We start from the raw sequence: 13,725 nt of genomic DNA, 5'->3' as shown, positions 1-13,725 counted from the left end.
TTCTTCAAAATGGGTGAAAGATATCTATCCCAAAACTACAAACTTTAAAGAAATCTTGAAGTCTGTTTCACAGACTCAACTGAGCAACTGTTCCGAATTGCTTAATATCCTATCAAACAATGTGTCTGGTTTCCAGCAAGATAAAAGCATTACTGTTGCTGTCCTTGAATTAGTTACAGGTTACACACTTAATAAATCTTTTGACTGTTGCCCCTTTATATTCCACTTGCACAACTTGAGACTTGTGTCAAACACAACCTATCTCTAACTGTAATCAAGTCTCAGTTGAGTGATGGGTGACTCTTTGTCTCAGTTAGAAACAGATATTCTTGTTTGGAGGAGCTCATATCTTGGGACATTCATTCTCATAGTTGCAATTTATGTCTTACCTAGCAAAAAAGGAGCAAATATGTTACTAAGATGACACATCAATGGTTTTTATACACCATTGTGGCATAGAATTACATCATGCAAAACTGGAACTTGACAGTGAAGTGCTTTTCATGTAATGAATCTCTGTGTACTCCAAAGATAACACAGGAACTTATTCTCAGATTAAGTAAAGCTGTAAAAAGAAAATCAGAAAAATTATTAGGCCTCTATACGGCCAGCACATTAAACTGGGATGAATGTATTATCTCTGGGAGGAACCTGTCATCTCTGCGGGAGAACAGTTTGAATGTGTTACCTCATGTGGAAACTGGCTGGTGTAATCAATAGTGATCACCTGAAAATGGCATAGTTGGGACACATTTATTATAGAATACCAATTTGGAGGCATTCTTATCAAATCAGTGAAATTCTGAAAATATAACAACAGTAGTCAGAATAATGTGCAAAGTCAATCATAAGGAGCACTGTAGTCATATTTTTAGCAACCTAAAAGCTACCTACTGTTGTGAAACTTCTTATCTGTATGATATTACTTTATGTTAACATCAACATAAGTTAGTTTGTGAAACAGAAGAGAATCCTAAGCCGTACCACTAAAGACAAAGTGGACACTGGTCTCTCAAGTCATAGAGTGACCATGACTGACATATCTCACCAAATAACATTGTCTAAAACTTAATTATGAACTACCACAATGTACTCAGTCAACAGATTTTAATAGTTTTAAAACTGATATTGATAATTGTTCACTGGAACAGCTGTTTCAAAAATTGACAGAAATTTTGGAGTGAAATCATGCCGACATGAAATTTTGGAAAATATGGATATGAATGTAGGCTTAATGTTTAACGGTTATTGTTGGAACAGTTACTCATGCTATTCACAGCTTATTTCATGATAGAATCTATTCCATTCAGGTGGTAACTGGTTAATAAAGAATCCTGAATCTTATAATACTGCCTTAAATATTTATTTGTTAATTTTTGTGTTGCCTTTGGTCCACAGGTAACTTCAATAGGAAGCACCAAAGAACATGTGATGGATGTCATTTCTCAATGTGAACAGTATGCAAAAGAAAAGGGAGTACCAGAGAAAAATGCTCAATGGAGGTTGTATTTCCGCAAAGAAATATTTGCACCCTGGCACAATACAGCTGATGATAGTGTTGCAACAAATCTGATATACCATCAGGTGGTCCGTGGTGCTATGTTTGGGGAATACAGGTGTGACAAGGTAAAATATTGTATCATTGAAACTTTTACTGAACTTATTGAGCTCATAAATCACTAATAGTTGCATCAATTGACCTGTTGTTTACTTACAGAATTGGGAAATGTTACTGCTATACGTACTTCATTCATGTTTAACATCTTTGGTCGATTGAAGGTTTAGCTATCTTTCTTTATTTTCAGTTTGTTGAGATAATCTTTATATGTCAGGTAATTACATGTCAAATTGTAGAGAGTGCAAGGTAGAAGATAAATGAAGATAGCCCACTGTATGATATAAAGCAGGAGTGTTGAAGAGTGATCAGCTAAGCAAAGAGAGAGATTTATCTGATTTTGAACAAATATTATGAAATTATGAAACAAGATTATGGGCAATTATTTACCTTCTGAAGTTGAAATATTTAGTACTACCAATAGATCTAAAATCAAAGATAATGTGACCCACCAAATGAAAGTGCTGGCAGGTCGACAGACACACAAACAAACACAAACATACACACAAAATTCAAGCTTTTGCAACAAACTGTTGCCTCATCAGGAAAGAGGGAAGGAGAGGGAAAGACGAAAGGATGTGGGTTTTAAGGGAGAGGGTAAGGAGTCATTCCAATCCCGGGAGCGGAAAGACTTACCTTAGGGGGAAAAAAGGACGGGTATACACTCGCGCACACACACACATATCCATCGACACATATACAGACACGTGGAATGTTTCCCTCTATTATAACCATATCATTAATTTGAACCCAACAATTACGTTTGTTATTGTCGCTGTTGCATTTCGAAATCTTTCCTGTCGTCTTATTTTTTCTTTATTTTCTCTTTCTGTTTTTACCAGTAGTCTCACTTTGTATTCACCTTCCCCTTTTTACCGTAACACAATTTTATCCCGCCTATATATACTCAATAATACGTAACCCACTTCCAAACCATAACCAAAAAAAATTTTATTTTCCGCTTTCAACACTACCGCTGCTATAAAATCCACCGTTTCTAGTTCAATAACAGCTGCTTTCACGTATTAAAAAACCATTTCGGCTAGTTCTAATAACTTTCAATTTATTTCCACTTCCGTTTTTCGCACATCACTGATCATTTTTAGCCGCTCCCCACAGGTTTTAACGTCATTATTTCTTCGTCAGACAATTGTTAACCCCATTTTCGTAATCTTTCACCACAACACCACTCCTTTTAATACATTTACACGTTTTTTCGAAATTTTCCCGAATTTCTCCGTCCTTTAACGTGTTTTAGCGGCAACACAACCACCTAACCTTCATGCACATTGCTGTCTACCAACCCAAGTTCACCACAGGATCAACTTAACCAACACTTTTTCGCCTTTTTCATACCAGATCTCCAGTTACTTTCTAGTTCACCCTTATCTCTCCCCATATATTTTCATCTTTCATTTTCATTTCAACTTCATGTTACACTTTCCACCTTCTAATACCATGTCACCCTCACAACACCCCCACAATGACCCCATTAAGTTTTATTTACATTCCCTCTGCAAACATGCCTTCACCCTAGCCAGATTACGCTCGCATATTTTATTTTCTCAGGCTTGTCTGACATTTGGCATAACCCCCAAATGCCTCACACTTAAAGTTCCCATCTCTGGCTGCAACCCTTCTTTCCATCAGTCCCTATACCAGTTCCAAACTGAACAATCCATTGCCCTCACCCACCTAATCCTTCACCTACACATCAACTCAGCCAATGAACACACCCGTCAACTCCTATCCTTAATAAAAGTCCTCAATCTTTCCTCTCCCACATCCACACCGGCTATTCAGAGCATCCTCCTACAGGCCAACCGCAAATTAGAACAGCATGCCACCCTTCACCTCAAAAAACTATCCAATCTCCTGGTTTCCCACCTCCGGAAAGGCAACTCACTCACCCTTCACAACCTTTCCAGCAAACCTCAACCACCTCTCATTGCAAGGTGTCTGTATATGTGTGGATGGATATGTGTGTGTGTGCGCGCGAGTGTATACCCGTCCTTTTTTCCCCCTAAGGTAAGTCTTTCCGCTCCCGGGATTGGAATGACTCCTTACCCTCTCCCTTAAAACCCACATCCTTTCGTCTTTCCCTCTCCTTCCCTCTTTCCTGATGAGGCAACAGTTTGTTGCAAAAGCTTGAATTTTGTGTGTATGTTTGTGTTTGTTTGTGTGTCTGTCGACCTGCCAGCACTTTCATTTGGTGGGTCACATCATCTTTGTTTTTAGATATATTTTTTCTACGTGGAATGTTTCCCTCTATTATAACCGTACTACCAATAGACACGTATAAAATTCATTGGCATGATCATAGCTTTCAGAGATATTAGTTCTTTCCATAGGGAGAAGAGGAACATAGGTTGGGGAAGATTAAAAATACTGGTCAGCAATTCACTCTCATAATTTTACAGTTTTCATGTTTACACAAATGTACCTGCAGCTGTACCTAGAAGCTTTACTTTATGGTAGCTAGAAATTTATTCTCTTCACAATTTTCCACTGAAAAATGAAATAACAATATCACAGTGGTCTTCTGATGATGGTTGAAACCTAAAATTGATAGCAATGAGATTTTTGGGAAAAATTTAATTGCATATTGAAAGGAAAGGACAATGGGGAAATGGAGGCAGTGTATTTGTCGCAGTAGAAAAAAAATTGAAATCCACCAAGATAAAAATTGAAGCTACATGTGAGATTGTTCGGCAAGATATAGTATCAGGGGTGGGCATAAAATGATTATTGAATCCTTCTATTGCCCACCAGACTCATCTTATGATGTAACTGAAAACTTCAGAGAAACCTCAGTTCACTTTATGTACTTTCCCAAATCGTACTGTAATCAATGTTGGAGACTTTGATTATCAACAATTCATTGAGAAAATTACAATTTTGTTAATGGTGGGCATGGTAAGACATCCTGTGAAACTTTAATAAATGTCATATCTGCAAACTACCTAGAACAGGTAGTTAGAAATCCCATTCATGATGAAAATATATTGGATCTAATGGCGACAAATAGACCTGACCTCTCTGAGGATGCCCACTTCGAAACTGGTACCAGTGACCATGATGTGGTTCTGGCAACAATGATTACCAAGGTACAAAGGACAACTAAAACAAGCAGAAATATATTTTTGTTCAATAAATTAGATAAAAAAAATCAGTAATGTCATATCTCAGTGAGGACCTTGAAGCTTTCAGCACAGGTTAGGAGCAAGTAGAGGAACTCAGGCTCAAGTAAGAATAGTTGACCATGCAACCACGCAATGGTTAGATATGTACCCAGTAGAACAGTTCATAATGAGAGTGAACGTCTATGGTATACAGTCACTCTAACAAAACTGCTAAATAGACAGGGATTACTGCATAATAAGTGTAAAACAAACTGTAGGGCTTTAGATAGAGAGATGTTAAATGAAATGTGTTTTGCTATCAAGAGAGCAATGCAGTGATTACCATAGTAGACTATTATCAAATGATATTTCACAAAACCAAAAGAAACTCTGGTCATATGTAAAGGCTGTTAGTGGCACCAAAGTAAGTGTTCAGTCCCTAGTGAGTGAGACAGGAACTGAAAATGAGGGTAGTAAAGCAAAAGCTGAAATACTTAACTTCATTTTCAAATGTTCCTTAACAAAGGAAAACTGAGGAGAAGTGCCCCAATTTCTTCCTTGTACCACTGAAAAGATGACTGAAATATGTATTAATGTCAGCAGTGGTGAGAAACAGCTGAAATTGTTAAAATTCTGGACTCATTAAAATTGAACAAAGCTCCAGGCCCCAATGGAATCCATGTCAGATGCTATACTAAGTTTGCAGATGTGTTCACCCATCACCATCTATCTTAGATCCTCAAACAAAAAACCATGCCTAGTTCTTGGAAGAAGGCACAGGTCACACCTGTTTACAAGAAGGGTAGTAGAATTGATCCACAAAACTGTAGTCCAATATCCTCGACATCAGTTTGTTGCAGAATCTTAGAATGTATTCCGAGCTCAAACTTAATGGGGTATCTGGAACAGACTGGTCTCCTCAATGCCAGCCAGCATGGATTTTGAAAACATCGATTACGTAAAACCTAACTCGCACTTTTCTCACAGGACATACTGGAAGCTTTGGATCAAGGCAACCAGGTAGAAGCAGTGTTTATTTGACTCAGTAACACACCTACACTTATTGTCAAAATATAATCATATGGGGGACCAAGTGAAATTTGTGACTGGTTAAGATAACTTTTTGGTAGTGAGGACACAGCATGTTATCTTGTATGAGTCATCATCAGATTTAGAAGTAACTTCAGGCGCACCAAAGGAAAGGGTGTTGGGACCCATGCTGTTCACGTTGTACATCAGTGATGTTGCAGACAGTATTAATAGTAAAATCAGGCTTTTTGAAATGATGCATTTATCTACAATGAAGTACTATCTGAGAGAAGCTGCATAAAAATTCAGTCATATCTTAATAAGATTTCAACATGGTACAGAAATTGGCAACTTGCTCTAAATGTTCAGAAACATAAACTTTTACATTTCACAAAATGAAAAAATGTAGTATCCAACGACTATAATTAGAATTGGCCAACTCATACAAATATCTGGGTGGAGCATTTTGTAGGGATATGAAATGGAATGACCACATAGGTTCAGTCGTGGGTAAAGCAGGTGGTAGACTTCGATTTATTGGTAGAATACTGGGAAAATGCAATCAGTCCACAAAAGAGATTGCTTGCAAATCACTCATGTGGCCCATCCTAGAATTTTGGTCATGTGTGTGGGACCCATGCCAGATAGGATTAACAGAGGATATTGAACATATACAAAGAAGAGCAACACGAATGGTCACTGGTTTGTTTAATCCATGGGAGAGTGTCACAAATATACTGAAGGAACTGAACTGGCAAACACTTGAAGAAAGCCATAATCTATCCTGAGAAAGTCTATTAACAAATTTTCAAGAACCATGCTTAAAATGATTACTATAGGGATACACTGCAACCCCCTGTATTGCTCACACAGAGATTGTGAGGATAAGATTAGAATAATTACTGCATGCACAGAGGCTTCAAATATTCTTCACACACTCCATACTTGAATGGGACGGGAAGAAACCACAATGACTGGTACACTACCATGTACTCTCTTCCAGACAACCCATGGTGATTTACAGAGTGTAGATGTAGATTTAGATGTAGACCAATGTTTATCATACACTATCTGGTCACCTTAATGTGACCGCCTGTCAAAAAAGCCTGATTAACCAGCATTTGCAGCATGGACCACTGCACTACATGCAGGAAGAGACAGTGAGGTTGTGAAAGGTACCAACAGGCATGCCAACTCCAGTGCTGTAACCAGCTGCACTAGGTTTCTCGGTTGTAGATCCATCACACAAACAGCCTGATTGAGGTGGTCTCACAGATTCTCAATTGAGTTGAAATCTGGGAAGTTTGGTGGCCAGGAGTGCAAGGTAAACTAATCCTAGTGCTCTTCAAACCATCCACATACACTGTGAGCTGTGTGGTACAGTGCATTGTCCTGCTATTAGACATCATTGTGCCGAGGAGAAACAAACTGCGTATAGTGGTGGATGTGGTCCCCAAGGATAGATGCATACTTGTGTTGATCCATTGTACCTTTGAGAATGACAAGATCCCCCAGGGAGTGCTGAGAAATCATTCTCCAGACCATAACATTCCCTCCTTAAGTCCAGACTGTTCTGATGATTGTTGCAGTGTATTTGCTTTCAATTCAGTGGAGCATGAAACATGATTCATCTGAAAAGGCCACCCATTGAAACTCAGTGCAAGTCCATTTGCAGTATTGCTGTGCAAATTCCAGCCATCTTTGCCAATGAACAGGAGTCAGCATGGGTGCATGAACCAAGCACCTGCTGTGGAGGCCCACATGCAGCAACATTTGCTGAATGGTCATTGAGGAGACACTGTTGGTAGTTCCTTGGTTCATCTGGGTAATCAGTTGCTCGACAGTTGCACATCTCTTCACCTGTACACATCTCTGCAACCATTGTTCACCTCTGTAATCTATGGCCCATGGTACATTACAGTTGCCATGGTGCTGGTTTTGGATAGTACCATTTTGCCACATAGAGTATACTTTAACCATATTTTCCTTCTCATCTCATCTGGTAAGTTTCCCTGACCCAGGATTCTGGGTAACTTTTCAGAGCTCCACTCTTTCCTTAAAGCTCTCCAGTCCTGTTCCTTCATCCATCTTCCTTCCCCTTCAACCCTTCTGCCAGCAGAAGGACCCACTGGCTCCTAGCATTTGCATAAGTAAAACCTTTTTTATGTGTGTGTTCTCCTGTCGCTGCTTGGTGAGTAGACTTTTCATCTATCAAATTAAATTTGATTGTCAAAATCACATTATTTTCATTGTTGTACTTTAACTGTGGCAGCACATGAACAGTTTATAAACTTAGCCATTTTGGAAATTGTTCCAACCTTGGCCCAAAATCCAATGATCATGCCCTGTTGGATGTCATATAAATCGCTGTTTCCGATTTACGACAATGACTGCACTGTTTTCCAGCACATTTTACATACCCTCCAAAGCTAGTGCTGCCATATGACATGACAGTGAACAAGGGTGGGGGTCACATTAATGTGACTGGAATGTGTTACATTTCTGAAACAAAAGGAGGGGGTTGTATTTGTATTGTGAGAATATTACTAAATTGTATTGTTCCTCAAGGAGGTATGTGAAACAGGTGTAATGATGAACCTGCATGCTACGTGTCATCTGTGCTCCACTTTTTTGTGCACTGAATACTTCTGAATACTTTTAGTTTGAGTTGATACTTGCCCATTACATTAACAACAGTGCTTTTTTTCTAAAAAGAAGTTTGAGGGTACTCTGACATGGGATATAATGCAGTGAAAATTAGTTATAACTGAAGCATAGGATACCACCCATCTGCTTTTAGCCATAACGTCATCAACATATCGAACTAAAAAATAAAAATAAAAAAAAAGTATAGGACTCTTCAGCTGACTTTACTACAGCTCGAATGAAGCAGGCGATATCGGGAAACACACAAACATACGAGAGAACGTGATATCAAACACTTCAGTTTACATCTCCTCAAATGAAGCATGCGATTTAAGGTGTATGCATATCCGTTTAGCACTACCATTACCCACTATTAGCGGGCGAGGGCACTACATTCTTGGAGAACTGGCTGCCAGCGATGTGATTGTCGAGAATGGTTGCCACAGCTTTGAAATGCTTGAAACAGTCAATGACATCGATTTTCCCACCCAAAACTGCACTGGTATCGTTCGTATTGCAATTACCAGCACGAAAAAATGGAACAAAAAATTTACATCCGTGAAATAAATCTTTGGCACTCTTCCAAGTTCTCAACATTGTAAAAAAATTACTTTGTCGATAAAAAAGTTCAGTAGTACACATCCCCCCAGTGTTCCCCCAGAAAAACAGCACTGATTAACAATAACATCTTCATAAATTAAAACCATCTATATAGGTTAAATTTCCTTTTTTCAATTACAAAATTAATATTTATGTTCAGTACAGTAGTTGATGAACCTTGGGTTTTACGCAGTATGTGATTTATAATTGGTGTATAATTTGTAAGTATATTGAAACTTCTTGAAATTTCAGTTTTACTTGTCGACTTTTTCTCATATAGTGTATATATGATGATCTAAAAATTCGCCATGTAGTTGACCAGTTAATTGGCATATAAACTAGATTGGAAACATATTCAATCTTGTTTATCTGACAATCAGTCACTAGACTTTTTTTAAAAAAGAGATAGACGAAGTGAATAAATGATAAGTTTAATAACTAGTGACTTCTGTCCCTAATGTGACATCAACTGGAAAGTTGAAGGTTCTGTGAAAGAAAACTTTAAATTGCATTATGATCAATGATAATAATTTTCTTCAAAATTTTAATTATCTTTTCTGCAGGAAAGTGATATAGCAATGATGGCAGCTCAACAGTATTATATTGAGTATGGAACAAATATGGATGAAAGAATTCTGTCCACACAGTTACCCAATTACATACCATCTCACATTTGGAAGATTGACCCTGATAATATACTCCCTCGCTGGGGAAGGCTTGTTTTGGATGCTTATCAGAAGGTATGTTCTAGGCTTGATTCTGTGTGTATATATTAGTTCTGCACTTTTTTTAAGTGAAGTATGTTACTGTATTACAATAATGAAAATTTCAGGATGGAAACGATAAACAAAAACTAGGAAAGTTAACCAAACACTTGTAGCTGATTGGTGTGTGGTGCATAGGTGCATTGTAATTGCTCATACTTTTACTAGCTTTCAAACTATCACTTATTTTGCAGAGATTTTTATACAGACCACCAAAGAGCTGCAATAAAATGTGTAGCAGTTGTTTGATAGTACATATAAAATGTCTTTTATTGAAACTTAAAGAAGATTTTTACTCCTTTTGTAGTTTTCACCAAATCCCCCCCCCCCCCCCCCCCCCCCTCCCTCACACACACACAATATTACGTACACCCAAATGTGACTGTGATCACAGTGAATTGTTATGAAAGGTGTTGGATATGAGGAAGTTGCATGGGAGAGGAGGGTGCGTGTCAAATGGGAGGGGATAAGATGTATGAGAGAAAGTGGGAGTGGGGAAATAACGCAGGAGAGGAGAGTTGGAGACATAATAGCAGCAAAATGAGGAATAAAAGGATGACAGAGATCACGAAACGGGGAAGGGGGCATTATGGCTATAGGTGAGTTGTTGCATTTCCTCATTCTTGTTAAAATATTATTCAATTTAAGACAAATTTTCTACTCATTATTATCATTGTGATTCTTTGTGGACCCAGGATAGGATTGTTGTTTTTCTGTGCCTGTCTACATTGAGGTGTCTGGCTTCTGATATGGTAGTTCATTTCTTTCATATTGGTGTTCACTAATTATGACAATTCCATGAATGATGGATATCACTTATACAGTGATGCATGTTCAGTTTTACTGCCAGTATTAATGATCCTTATTATGATGACTACAGTTGCTAATGATGACTCATTACTTTTTGGACTGTAAAATTAGAACAGTGGATTAATGAACATGTCAGTTAATTTGTAAGAGTATTAGAAGAATGAAATGCCTGTGTATGTTATTCATGAAGTATAACTTTAATCAATGTCATTTTATATCTGAATTTACATTAGTAATCTGAAAATTAACCATTCACATCAAGATTCTCCATGAGTTCCGTAAATCAATTAAAACAACTGCCAAGAAGGTTACTTTTCTGTAATGATCTTGTCATCAGTAGGATGTTCAACCCTTACCTTCCTGTCATCACCTGACAGGGGTAGTAACATACTTATGTGAACCCTCAGTTGAACAGGATGTGATGTGGGATTTTTCAGGTCTACCAACTCTTTGGCACGAGTGGCTTTCTGCAAGGGAGTAAGTTGGTGACAGGGTCTAGCTGAGGTTTATCAGGTCTCTATGGTTGGAGACAGTACAGAAAGACTTGGGTATCAGGCTAGGGAGGCAGGAATGAAGAAACAAGCTTCTGCATTGGGACCTTGATTTGATTTTATTGCTTCTTCCTGAGTTTACATGAACATGTCAAAGAGCACAGACACTGGGTCATAATTTCAATGAGCATAGAACATAGATGAGGCTTACTAGACAGTCATATTACCAGAACAAATAACCTGCCTGGCCTATCACTTTGACTTGAATCATGAAAAGAAGCCTGTTTCTTATTGCTCAAATCGAACACTCAGCTTCCATTACACGTAAGTGACTTTGAGTCATAGGTACATGTAAGCCATGATAGACTAACTACCAAAGTCCAGAGATACGTACAGGTAAGAATGCAAGTCCTTCTTAGTGCACAATCACATTATTTTCTGCTTTCGGCTGACCCGACACCTGAGGCTCATCTGCTGGCAGAAACTCTCAAACTGTAGTAGGGGCTTTCTGCTTATAAATGGTATGTGACTGCGTCACATTTTTACCCTCAATTCACAATCAGTCAGCTTGAGATCAATGGTTTCTTTATGCTTGTGGCCTCATATTGGTGTGGCGAAAGTTGTCAAGCATGGTATGTCTCCATCTAGGTTCCCAGGCTCTACTTATTAAAATTCTTACCAAGATGACTTATTTTGTTCTTTTGTTTATAATCCCTTCATGATTTGTTCATTACATTCCTTTTACTTTTTCTGAAAAAAAAAAAACCGTATGAAATGTGTAACAGGGAGGTAACAATTTTTTGGGGAGAGGGTGTGAGATATTATATTAATTCAATTAATGGGCTGACTACAGGAAAAATAATTTTCATTTGTCTTTTTTAGTTGATAATTGCTATAATCTCAAAAATAATTAAGTTGATGTAATGTTATCATTGTGACCTCTATGTGGTGAGTAAGTTGGCAAAGGTGGAAGATCCATAGTCAGGAGTAACACAGCTCAGAGAAAGTAAAGAAGGTTTAAGTTTAACTTTTTATTGAAATTTTCATTAGAAATGGAACATGAATCCAATTAACACAGAACTGGCAATACTGCGATAACTGGACTCATGTTCCACTTCTAATAAAAATTCAATGAAAAATGAAACTTAAACCTTCTTTGCTTTTTCTGATCTCTAATGGGCTAACACATACGTGGTTACCACTCACCTGCACAGCGGCATACCACCTATAAGGGGTAGTGGAGATAAGCTGTTGCCTCCCCCCTTCCCACTCCCCCCATCCAGATGAAAAAGAATTATGTCTTCACAAACTGAACTTGCTTCCTTCCCTGTCACTTCACATAGACTACTAAATAAGTTCAGTATCGGTTTGAAGAAAGCTATAACATGAAATGTAAAGTGTGCCCAGAAATATATGTCATAAGATATCAAAAATATTTTGCCATTCATTGCTATTCTCCTTGCAACTAAAAATCCCAGATGGCTCTACTTTATAGATGCTTCTAGTGAAGTTGTACCTGTAGTTTGCCATTTTTGTCATGTACTAGATAATGGCAAGAAATATTAAAAATTTGTGTAGAGAAAGTACTTACTTGTACCTGAATGTTACCTGCATAGCACCAAAATAACATGGACATGTCTCATAAAACTATGTTCTCTCAGTTAAGAACATTGTACATCATTGGTACTTATTACAGGTGATAGTATCACTATATTTGGTGATTAATAAGCAAAATTTTCCAATAGTTTTGAATTTTATTTTGTAAGAATTTGTACTTCATTTTTTCCTTTCACTTGCTTTTTCCCAGGTACTAACATAAGTCCCCCAACTCAGATCCTGGGTCTCAGTGACATATTCTCTTCCCATAGTATATTGTGTTTAGAATTTTATTACATACAGTTTTGGACAGTTGGCTAAGCAATTAAAATGTCCTGCTTATTTTCCTGCATATGTAGTTAGCGTGGTTTTCCCATCCAAATGCAGACCAATGAAATTACTGTCTTCATTGTCTGTATGTGAATTGCCACAAATACTTCCTACACATCTGTGACATGAGTTGTCTGATTTGAACACCGGTAACTATGGTATAGGCCTAAGCTTATGGTACTTCAGATATCCCATGTGTAAAAAAATATGTTATATCATCCTCATTGTCACCATAAAATAGTAGAGAAATGTCATCAGCATTAGCAATTATACAGGGATCAGAAGGATGTATAATATCATTTACATACTGGTACACAAGAAAAAGAAATTGTCCCAATATTGACCCCTGCAGTACACTCTGCATTTCTGTTTTAGTAACAGACTGAATGTTGATTTTTCTCACCCCATTTTGACAATTTATGTTTGAGCATTGTTCACAATTTTTTTAGGTGAGTAGATAGGAGTTCAAGAGATATATGTGTGATATTTCATTCCCTCAAATGTTAATTTTTTTATCACATTTTGATAATTTGTATCTGAGCATTGTTCACAATTTTTTAGGTAAGTAGATAGGAGTTCAAGAGATATGTGTGTGATATTGTATTTCCTCAGTTTCTGCAAGAGAAGTGCATGGATGACCAGATTGAAAGCCTTTGTGAGATCTAAAAATATGCCTACAGTATGCTCGGGTGGTGTGATCATTACAAAATCCATGTTGGTTT

The 13,725-nt window shown here is 37.6% G+C and overlaps 1 protein-coding gene across 1 annotated transcript in view; it reads left to right on the top strand.

Moving 5' to 3' along the window:
- LOC126484845 (myosin-VIIa-like) overlaps positions 1–13,725 on the top strand; it is a 406,864-nt gene that overhangs the window by 244,800 nt on the left and 148,339 nt on the right. The window contains exons 23-24 of the mRNA XM_050108441.1: positions 1,399–1,626; positions 9,576–9,752. Of these exons, the coding sequence (XP_049964398.1) occupies positions 1,399–1,626; positions 9,576–9,752 (405 nt within the window). The remainder of the gene's footprint in view (positions 1–1,398; positions 1,627–9,575; positions 9,753–13,725) is intronic.

Source organism: Schistocerca serialis, chromosome 6 (assembly GCF_023864345.2).
Source record: "Schistocerca serialis cubense isolate TAMUIC-IGC-003099 chromosome 6, iqSchSeri2.2, whole genome shotgun sequence".
NCBI lineage: Eukaryota > Metazoa > Arthropoda > Insecta > Orthoptera > Acrididae > Schistocerca > Schistocerca serialis.
This window is presented reverse-complemented; position numbering and strand designations above follow the sequence as displayed.